Here is an 11766-nt window from a genome sequence, read left to right on the forward strand (position 1 = left end):
CCTTCTTCTGAAGAGGGTATCGCGATTAAGGGTACGTTCATCATTACCGTCTTTCCTGACGCGGTAACAGTTTGTCCTAGAATAGATAAATATTCTAAAATTGCAAGAAATGCTTTTTTTGGGTCGTTACTATTGTAACCGTGTCGATTAGCGAACAAGGCCTGATTAACAATTGGGTTTCTATTGTTGCTACCGGGCACAGGCACTGTAGCAGTAGCACAGGTACCGTTTTTAGTTCCTGCTTCCGGCTCCGTGGGCGCGACCTGCACCGGCGACGGTGGCGCCACAAGTATACTCGAATCACATTGATATATGTCGGTATTACTATATGTGAAATAATCGTCGTAAAATCATTTGTGTTCTACAATATACATAACAATCACTAACTTCGAAATATAGTTTATTCTTTTAAATCAATAAAGTAAATTCATAAACAAATAGTAATATAAACAAACCATAGTAAGAGAAATTGTTTGATAAAAGAGATTTCATTGGTTACTTCAAAATCCGTTCTTATTGGTTACGAATTTGTTCACGTGTTCTGTTTCGATGATTCATGCGAACGCATTATAAAGCGACATCTTTACACGCATATACACGCATACCATGTGGTCGATAAGCGTGTGATTGTTGCATCGGGACAAGATTTTAACGTTTCTTAATTGTTATTTTGCAAATGGCTTTTGTTTTTGAAACTTCAAACATTACAAAGGTATGATTAAAATTTTCTTTTATTTCAATCCTATATTAAGTATCAAAATACGTCCACATTGTTGAAAGATTCTGCTTAAACCTGGAATTCCAAATGACCGTTACCCTTATTTATTAAAGACAACCTTATATAAAAGTTGTATTCAATTGCAAGTATCTGTACGTGTCTTTGATTCAGAGTGCAATTCCAGTGAAGTGCAAGTTAGGTTGGTGCATATGCAACACATGCAGTACAATACACATCGCGATTCCTGCCATTTCCGTCGTTATTAAATCAATGAAAATGCGAATTCGATAGCGTTTAAACAGTCGTTGTTTCATCGTTTGAATATGCCTGCGAGAATTTTGAAACAGAAAGCAAATAACTGACCGCCGAACGTACTCGTCGAAGATAGTAACTTTCGTTCAAAAAGCGTGGGAGTAGCGGCGGACTTGCTTTCCGCCGTTCGAGGCTTGCCTTAGTTGGAACAGTGTATTCGATGTGCTCGTCGGTACTTGTCGTACGCGGTTCTTATCGATTCGAAATGCGTGTAAAAAACGTTGGATGCTCTCTTCTCTGGTGCTTATTCCTCACATACCACGTGGTCAGCGAGACTCCACCATCAACGAACATAGATGGTAAATAGCTTTGTACTTTCAGCCCCTCGAGCAGAAGGGTAGTTACTTGTTGACGCTTATCCTGCTATTTCTGAAAATGTATCTCAATCGATTTGCACGAAGCAAGGGTACATTGAATCTTTCGTTATCATCATTAATCATCAATCTTACACATGATTTAAAATAAAGTTAACCGAACCGTAAGAGGGTACTGTCCATTTTGTGAATTTTTACAAACCGGTTATAAGTGATTGTATGCCACTGTTTGTTGAACCAAATTTTTCGTTTAAAATTTTCTACTGATATTTTCTGATTATTGTTTACTTCGAGAGGATCCGGTTCATAACAAAATAATTCTTTAATGTTTACGTTAATCTATGACAGAAACCTTCCAATACGTTCTCAAATAATGGTTGCTTGTAATGAAGTATTTACTCTTCTTTTTGTGGTCGTCCGACAGGGAAAGTTTTGGGTACGTTGATCCGAACGAATTGTGGGTCTTTTCCATTATCGAAACTGTCGTCGGATTGTCTTAAAAGTGGCTTCATTTGAAAGTTTACGTTCGAAAAGTATTTGTGTTTAATGGTAAATACCATTAACAACTTTGTTGCGAAATCGTTTTATCGCGTTTATCGAACAACTAGACTGATGATAGTTGACCTCCTTTGGTCCATTTGCAGGCACGACACGATATTCTTATCCATGACATAATTTTACCGGAAAAAAAGGGATCGTCTTATCGCTATTATTTTTTTACTATAACCTTACGATACTGGAATTAATACAAGTTAGAAGAAACATTCTCTACGAGGGGTCTAGTTCTAGATTCTTGTTGATACTTTACACTATCGACTAATTAATTGATTATTTAAAACGCTTACAATTAACTAAATACGCTAAATAACGTTACTGTAATCGAGAATGTTGTAACATAAAAGACAAATCATCGAACTATTTAATACTTCTATTTACTTTTTAAGCGGAATAAATAATTAGTACTAACTTCTGTATACATTTAATTCATTTTTTAAACAAATATTAAATCTAACAATTTTATCTGTTATTCGAGAATAAAATTTGCCCAACACTGCCTATATGTACACGAAAGAATCGCATCTATTTCAACAACAAAATGTTATGCTTTACGTTATCGGTCAAGTGATTAAAATAAACAAACAAGTCTTACATCACCATGGTTATTCGGTTGCTATACAGCACAGTTGCAGCAGTAATTGAATAAACTTAGATCATGGCGCAGGCACATCGCAGCGAAACGTTTTAAATCTCTATGTTGCAACACGATCCCTCTTCTTTGGGATGGGGATACAGAAGCGTTGAAACGATGCGCGTTACGACGGATATTACAACGTCCGTTGTAAAAATACACTCATACACGAAAGTATTCGAACGCTTTCATTTATAACATTCAATCAATGAAATATACATATATGTTAATATAACAAAGATCTAAAGCTGCGTAAATGAAATTATGAAATAATTGAATAAATATATATACCGTTTTTACAATATAGAAAATGGCTTTACTGTTATTGCGTTACTTTGACAGCGCACAAAGAAACGCTTAGTTCTTCTTTTAACTTGTATCTTCTCTTGTCCGGTGGATAACTGGACCGAGCACAGTGTCGTTATCGTCTCATTTCCGGTCATGTCACGCTTTAATATACGCGACTTCTGAGATTCCACTATCCTTGGATTTTTCATCACTAAATTCATTTACAGAAAGAAACATAATTGTAATGACATTGAAAGCAAAGAGTTTTATGTTGCAAAAATGTAAATAAATACTTACACGCCTACATGCGTGCCCACGCATTGTCCATAGTGTAAGTATTGTAATTTTATATTCACTTTCATAAATCACTCATAAATTAATTAAACTTTCGGAATATATTAAAAAATTGACCTCTTCAAATATAATTGTTAGGTAAATAGTGTTTAATATTAAGTATATTGTAGTATAATCAAGCATATTATATAAATAATATTTAGTGATAATCGTATTATTTTGATCGTTTAACGTAATTTTATATACATTTTTATCGAGTTATTGATAATTAAAAAAATAGCAGGATACATATTTAACTCCTCGTTGGTACAGTGGGGAATTCCACTGTATGTAAATTTTATGCGAAAACATTAAGAACATTTTATGATCATTACAGAATTTATTCTCACAAATTAAGTGTAATAAGATGAAATCTTCGATTCTTTTTAAACAAAGTTGAAAATAAAATAAGCAGGGAAAATTGTTCACTCTCTCGTATACAGGGTGTTCGGTGTAACCTGGAAAAATTTTTAATGGGAGATTCTAGAGATCAAAATAAGACGAAAATCGAGAATACTAATTTCTTGATGGAGGCTTCGTTAAAAAGTTATTAACGTTTAAAGTTCCGCCCGTACTGAATTTTTTTCTAGAAAATGCGTAGGATTTTGGGGGTATGCGTAATGACCAAAAATGATTGTAATTGACCCCTGTAACAGAATATAATTTTGTTAGTATGATTTGAAATTTTTTAATTTCGTCTAAAAATTTCAGTACCTACTCGAATTTTTTTCTCGAAAGTGGGTAGGATTTCGGGGGTATGTATATTCACCAAAAATTATTGTAATTGAGCCCCGCAACCAAAAATAATTTTTCCAGAATAATTTGAAATTTTTTAATTTCGCCGAAAAATTTTTCGGTCGACATGAAACTTTAAGCGTTAATAATTTTTTAACGAAGCCTCAATTAACAAATTGATATTCTTGATTTTCGTCTTATTTTGGACTCTAGAATCCCCCATTAAAATTTTTCCCAGGGGTGGTTGAACACCCTGTATTATAAGGGGAACGAAATTGTTCAAATTTATTATCTCCTTGTTAATCTTCTTGTTAAGAAAATGCGGACTCGAATTTACATTCACCTTTTCCACGAGTCTGCCGATTTTTTCGAGAGATGATGTGAATCTTAGTACAGCTGAGAAATTCATTTACTATTACATTCAGATCATGATGTCAGATCGAAAATGTAATGCTTATGGGAACGGTTTCTTTGCTTGTTCAGCATACCGAGCCCATGCGTTGATGATATTACGCTAAAAATAGACAAACGTTCCTGGAGTTCACGAGTGGCCATGTTCACTCTGCCACGGTCTGAAATATTTTTTTGACAAATATTTATTCAAGCATACCCTGCATTATGAAAGTCACTGAACCCTGATCTTATGCACGACTAATTACTTAACCTTCCATATTATGTAGTTCGCGGTAGAACTGATATTGTCGTGTTCTAAATTAAAATGAATTTTGGCTAGATGCTTAAAATGGCTTGAACCTAAAAATTCTTCTTCTTTAATCATCTCCAGATTAAAACCAAAAAGCAGCGTATTAAATAATCGATTGCATTACAGATGTTCTCGTATACACTGTTGCTAGCAACAAGACAGATGGCTACAATAGATATCTCAGATCTGTGGATATCTATGGATTTCGCGATAACTTGAACGTGCTTGGTTTCGGAGAATCTTGGCAGGGCGGTAACGTAAAAACTGGTCCTGGAGGAGGCTACAAAGTCAATCTTTTGAAAAAAGCTCTGGAGGAATATCAATTTGACAAAGAAAGAATTGTGATATTCACAGACAGGTTTGCTTGATGTTGTCCTTATACCTAGCACATTTGAGTTATCATCGTTGACTCATACTTTAATAACTGTCTTCACATTTTAGTTATGACGTGATATTTCTAAGTGGATTAGAAGAAATTATTGGCAAGTTCAAGAGTATGGACGCAAGAATTGTATTCTCTGCCGAAGGATCTTGTTGGCCAGATAAATCATTGGCCTCCAAGTATCCCATCGCAACTCGCGGAAAGCGATTCCTAAATTCTGGAAGCTTTATAGGCTACGCTTCGGACGTTTATGCAATGATAACGTATGCTCCGATAAAAAATGCGGATGACGATCAGTTATTCTACACTAACGCATACCTCAATAAAAAATTGAGAGAACAGCATCAAATAAAGTTGGACCATAAATCTGAAATATTCCATAATCTTTATGCTGCTGTAGGTAAGCAAACAAATCGAACGGCGATGAATATACTAAAAAATATTTGAAGACATTCATATTTAATAAAAGTATTGCATTATGTTAACGTATCTATATTGTACAGCCGATGTGGAATTGAAATTTGAAGGAAGAAAAACTTCTCTTCAAAACACTGTTTACAATACTCAACCTTTGGTACTTCATGGAAACGGTAACAGCAAATTATCTTTGAATTCTCTGAGCAATTACTTGGCTCAAGCTTGGAATACCGAAGATGGATGCTTAGAGTGTTGGGAGGGCACAATAGAACTGAATAAAACACAACCAGAAACATATCCCACTATATTAGTCGCCATATTCATTGAACAACCTACTCCTTTCTTGGAGGAATTCCTGACAAAAATATACAGGCAAATTTATCCAAAATCAAAGTTGCATCTGTTCCTTCATAACACTGTGGAGTATCATGAGCCCATAGTGGACAAATTTATGAAGAAATTTGAGAGGGTATATAATAGTAGCAAGCGGATTCGTCCCAGCGATGGTATAAGCGAAGCTAATGCCAGAAATTTATCCATGTACGTGTAAAACATTTAATTTAACTATGAAAGCTGGTTTACAATATCCTTCTCCTTTTAAAATAAAAACTCTTTCTTAGGGATCATTGCTTGTTGAACCGGTGTTCTGGATACTTTTCGGTCGACTCCATATCCCATCTGGATAATGAATACACGCTGGAACTCTTGGTAGAGCAGCAACGAGGAATTATTGCACCGATGCTGGTCAGACCATATAAGATGTGGAGTAACTTTTGGGGCGCGATAATGGATAACGGATTTTACGCCCGGAGCTTCGATTATATGGAGATCGTGAAAAATGAATGGAGGTAAGTAATCAGGATACACTTCAATCCAGTGAATTGAATTTATTGTCTAATTTGATATACAAAAGCTGTACATCTGGAGGATTATTTCATACTCCTAAAGATATAATCTATGATTACTTTTTCTAAACTACTAAGGGGATGTATATCTAATCGAAAGCAATAGAAAAGTCAGTCTTGAAGGACCTGCGATCGATGCTGTACATATTGTCGGCTGTGCATTCGTAGACCCCAGCATCCATTTGAGTAGCAGGATCAATCTCTAGTTTTGACTTTACTTTATCCGTCCCAACTTGCCATTCGTGCACCTGTACACCAAATATTCGCTGTTATCCGGTTCCCATGCTCAATTATTCTAGAATTAAGTATACCAACGTGTAGGTAGAGATGAGTGTAAATCTCAGCACCATCTTTAAACCATGTGATGTGCGGGCGTGGATTTCCACGTGCGACACAAAGGAAAGCGATTTTGTGTCCTAAAACATACTCCAAGTCGAAGTGCGACGCCAACAATATCTTTGCGCCCTAGACAAATATTTGTTCAGCTTTACGAAACAAGCAGTCTAGAGTTTCATTATTGATTACATGTGTAGATCGACTTACGTTATGGTTGTTGTAATATTGATCACTTTCTGGATCACGGTACTTTCCAGTTATAGGCAATCCTATCTGAACACGCGATCTGGTCTTACCTCTGCCTCGTCCCCTTCGACCGAGAACCTCCTGGCTGTTCAGCAGCAATACGATTAACAGAAATAGTATCACCATAAAACGTAACATGACGGTCTGGGGAAAATTAGCAAAATAAAAGTTAAGTTAGCGATCGGGAGTCTTCGAAGGAATGGAAAAATATAGAAAAATTTCAGAATTGCTTTTAACAGTCGTTAACAACAAGCAATGAAAACAATATTTGAAATTTCTTTGAAAAATCTTGTAAAGTCTCGCAGAAAAAAAACAATTTGAGGGGATCAAGGTAGCTAAAGAAACAGGAGTCATTTGATGTTTGATCCATGCTTTTACTACTGATCTTCGTCGTCAAGATAGGACGATATTTCAAATATTGTGCAACATTCGTCCATACTGACATGTCGCAGATACTCACGGAGCACAGGCAACGTACGATGATCACACGGAACTCCAATGCAACTGACAGCCACCTACTCATTACTCCCCTAGTGTCCTCTCCTATCTATTACAAACGTATAGGCAAATGCTGGTGAACTGCACTTGTATAGCGTGTACGTGTGCAGATTATTCCTTTGACACCTATTGCAACTCGGTCATCAACGAATTCCAAATCTACTTAATGTCTATTTAATATAATATCACTGCAACCAAGTTCCAACAACACAGAATTAAAGATAACAATAAAATGGCCTGTTACAGCCACCTTTGGATTTCATTCATTTCTATTATTTTGTTAGCTTATATTGATTGATTCCAATTGTGCAAAAACTTCACTTTCCTTGAAGTGAATGGGGGGACCGTTTAGATTTTTATTTAAAGTTGTATTATACTAAAATTTCATTCTTCTTTATTGAATGGAACTTCGAAATGATTGTACAATTCATTAAATAGATTTATATTGCCGAACCATTTTAAATATGTTTTATGCTTCACGCAACAAACGTACCACCCTTATGAGAGTCAATTGCGATTTAATGAATAAGAGCTGGGGGAACTCTAAATTTCCAAGTGTGCCGTTATGCATTGAATTCTTAATAGCAACGAAGTACATGCGTCAAAGAAAACAGCGAGGTGTTTTGCGCGTTTTACTTGCACATATGTATATGTTAAATTATAGTTACATTTTAATTGAGCAAATAATTGCTTAATAGAACTTAACTGGCATTACTAATCAGTCTTCTAATACAATTTTATTTGTACAACTCTTTATTATTTCCTTATGAACGATTAGTTTTCTTATCTCTTAATACCGATACGTTTGCCTGTATTTATACATGTTTATACGAGAGTTGGATTTGAAATACTCAAAGTTTATTATTTATTCGTAACTTTCGAAGAGCTATTAAATATTTATATAGTTCTAGTTGATATCTACAGTCATAACATTTATGAACCATTGTCAACGTTAATATTTTCACGAAACTGAAAATATACGAATTTTAATAAGAGATCATGACATAATCAGTCCTGAGGCCGTACTGATTATCCGCGTGGAACTAATAATATCCAGCATCTTTCTGTGTAGCAGGATCAATTTCCATCTTTGACTTCAATGTGTCGTTACCAATGGGCCATTCGTGTACCTGGAAAATATGTGCAGGGTTTGAATGTTTTATTGCACATGATTGTATTTTCAACGTTCTAAACAAGACACTTCAAGATCGCGGGTCATGGAAATCCAGTGGCCATGCAGAAGAAAGTGATTTTTCTCCCCAGAATGTAATCTAATTCAAAGTGCGAGGATTTCACTATTTTCGCCCCCTATAATATTTGGGGTTTAGACAAAGGGGTATTCTTATAGATATCTACGGTGTTAAAATTGTGTTTTTGTTTGTTTAGAACTCACATCTGTGTTCTTGCAGTAATTAAAGCTAGCTGGATTTCGATGAGCGATCAAAATAGGCATCCCCGAAGCGTATACTTTCCCGCTACGGCGTTCAAGACTTCCGCTGCTTCATCCACCTTTTGTCGCGTCTGCAGTCATTAGCAAAACAATGAACAAGAACAAATACAGAAATTTGCGTTTGGTCATTTGTCTGGAATAAATAGAGTTCCTTTGCGCGGTTTACACGAAGCGAGTACACATGAATGTATCTTGTTTTCTCAGAGAATCTCGATAAATACGCACTAGGTATCTGTATTATTCCACAGTATTGTTCAAACAATTGTCTGTGATACACTGATCATCAAATGTCCTGTTTACACTTCGACACAGAATCAGTTCTCAGTATGCTCGTTGAACTTTACGGCTTCTAAATGCATAACGATTATTCGGCAATACTTCTTTGATTCGGAGGCTGAGCAAGATCTTTAGATTCCTCCTGTCCTTACAGCTTAAAATATAAATGAACAGAGCTCGATGTGTATGTCGTCGCTGGTGACAGAGTTATGAATCTCAATTGGATAATTATATATAACCCATTGTCACTGTACATATATTCGTCGACCAATCATGGTAGCATACACTGATTGCCTTATAAAATATTTAAATATTGACCTTTGACAAAACAACATCGTTGCCCGTGGTCAACAAACTACATATTACCGCACCGATTATTATACGTTTACGGTCGAAGAACAGAGTTATTATAGTAATCCCCAGTGATGTTCCTTAACACTAGAACTACCAAACCAGTCAAAATGACCCATTCATAATTTCTAATAAAACTTGTAAAAAATTTATCGTAATTTTCTATAAGAGAATATATAAACACTTCAACGTTTCAATTTCTTTGGTACAAATAAACACAGTATAATTGTCGGTAGTTCTAATGTTACTAGTTAATATCCATAATAATTATAAGATCACAGCAATAAACCGATATTGTCTTGTTCTTACAGAGGGCTGTGGAACGTGCCCTTCATCAGCAACTGCTATCTAATTAACGCCACTCTGATAAGCAACAAAGAGACTCGTCCATCCTATGTGGAGTGGGATTTAGACACGGATATGGCGTTTGCTCATGCTAATAGGGAACGATCCATTTTCATGTATGTTACCAACAGACTTGACTTTGGGCATCTGGTCGATCCGAATAGCTACGATACCGCTATGACCAATCCTGACTTGTACCAAATTTTTGACAACAAATTAGACTGGGAGGCAAAATACATACACGAAAATTACTCCGAGAATTTTAATCCTAAACAAATACCCATACAGGCAAGTCTTATAAATACATTTTTGATTCTTGTTTGAACAATGTTTAATTCTTACAATTCTTGTTCTGTAAGTCTATAAACTCTCAGGTTAATAATTCGATTAAATGTTCTCAACAGCCCTGCCCAGACGTGTACTGGTTTCCCTTAGTCAATGAGCGGTTCACGAAGGAGTTGGTAGAAGTTATGGAGGCGTTTGGAAAGTGGTCCGATGGAACAAATAATGTATGATAATTAAATATTTTTTATATTTATCTTTTCAGCGAATCGATCTTCGTATATACACTGTTATAATTGTAAGTTTGGCTTGCTAATATTCGCAATGATAAAAAATGCAGAAACACTGTTTTTCGACAGGATCCAAGATTAACGGGTGGTTATGAAAATGTACCTACTCGTGATATTCATATGACTCAAGTGAACTATGAATCGCAATGGCTATATTTCTTAAAGGAGTACGTTAGACCTCTGCAGGAACTTGTGTTCACCGGATATTACCACGACGTAAGATATCTCATCAGTTATTTTAATGCACGCATCGATCATTTTTAGGATCCACGCATCGATGGCGGATATGAGGCCGTACCGACGCGTGATATTCATATGAGACAAGTTGACCTCTACGAGTCTTGGTTATACTTTCTTTCCGAATATGTCAGCCCTTTGCAAGAACTTGTGTTTGTAGGCTACCATTCGAACGTAAGAGTCACAAAAACCATTGGAAATTCGGGACTAGGTTTTTGTTGGCCACACAAGACTTTCAAACGCACCGATATCAAATTACGAGATCCTTTTTTTTTGTAAATCAATTGCATAGCTAATTGGTGATAGGCTTTTGTATTCCGAATCATTTCTCACTTGCACCCTTAGTTTCTAGTTAGACAATTTATATATATCTATTGGTTGTACACGCTCTTCATTTATTGATCACATTTTTTTGTCAGTAGTTGTACATATTTGATTCAGTGCTACTCTACTTATTTTGAGCAGTGTACTTACTGAAATATAATTTATTGTTTTTTTTTTTTTTAATGCAAATAAACAGCCGCCACACGCCCTGATGAATTTCGTCGTGAGGTATCACCCGGATGAGCAGCCATTGTTAAAACCACACCATGATAGTTCAACTTATACTGTCAATATCGCTCTGAATAGAGCGGGAATAGATTACGAGGGTGGAGGTTGTAGGTTCATCCGATACAACTGTTCCGTGACCGATGCGAAGCCGGGTTGGATGTTGATGCATCCTGGAAGACTAACACACTACCATGAAGGACTCAGAGTTACTAGTGGTACTCGTTACATAATGATTTCATTCGTCGACCCTTGATCGGTTCGACGAGTCATATGAAATCCTTAACAGTAATTAAACTAAATATGTATTACCAGTAAAAAAAAAAACGTGTAGATACTATATAAATGTGTCTTCGTACACGATCACCTGTCACATAGCAATGTTAGTTGCAAGCTTAATATCGAAGTGTGTGGCGGTATACCTATTTACGAGAAAAACGTGTACCCTTTGTTAATGTTATTTTTCTAATATGGGTATAGGGACGCGAATACAGATAGTAATCCGTTAAGTGTTTGTACGAAAATAAAATATTAAGTTACATTTATATTTATATCGCTTTGATAATACCACTGAAATGATTATTAGTACCACTGTTTGAATTTATTTACT

At 35.7% G+C, this 11766-nt stretch overlaps 2 protein-coding genes across 3 annotated transcripts; one reads left to right on the forward strand and one right to left on the reverse strand.

The window, feature by feature from the left end:
* The first annotated feature begins 605 nt into the window (after nt 1-605).
* Nucleotides 606-11721, forward strand: LOC122401751 (multifunctional procollagen lysine hydroxylase and glycosyltransferase LH3). 2 transcript variants are annotated; one of them, XM_043404090.1, is made up of 10 exons: nt 606-712; nt 1327-1329; nt 4719-4950; nt 5034-5374; nt 5478-5931; nt 6012-6239; nt 9765-10086; nt 10203-10307; nt 10440-10586; nt 11128-11721. In XM_043404090.1, exons 4-10 carry the CDS (start codon nt 5089-5091, stop codon nt 11410-11412), a joined length of 1827 nt encoding a protein of 608 aa, XP_043260025.1. In that variant the 5' UTR covers nt 606-712; nt 1327-1329; nt 4719-4950; nt 5034-5088; the 3' UTR covers nt 11413-11721. The 2 variants fall into 2 exon arrangements, with proteins under 2 accessions (XP_043260025.1, XP_043260024.1); XM_043404089.1 differs by lacking the exon at nt 606-712 and having other exon boundaries at nt 1040-1329.
* LOC122401752 (immunoglobulin domain-containing protein oig-4-like) lies at nt 6276-7579 on the reverse strand. Its single transcript, XM_043404092.1, has 4 exons — nt 7339-7579; nt 6840-7022; nt 6612-6761; nt 6276-6544 (listed from the first exon to the last, which is right to left on the reverse strand). The coding sequence occupies exons 1-4, from the start codon at nt 7399-7401 to the stop codon at nt 6386-6388; spliced, it is 555 nt and encodes a 184-aa protein (XP_043260027.1). The 5' UTR covers nt 7402-7579; the 3' UTR covers nt 6276-6385.
* Nucleotides 11722-11766: the final 45 nt, after the last annotated feature.

The sequence above is a fragment of the Colletes gigas genome, unplaced genomic scaffold (assembly GCF_013123115.1).
Source record: "Colletes gigas isolate AHSC1104 unplaced genomic scaffold, ASM1312311v1 Colletes_gigas_Sc00027, whole genome shotgun sequence".
Classification (NCBI taxonomy): domain Eukaryota; kingdom Metazoa; phylum Arthropoda; class Insecta; order Hymenoptera; family Colletidae; genus Colletes; species Colletes gigas.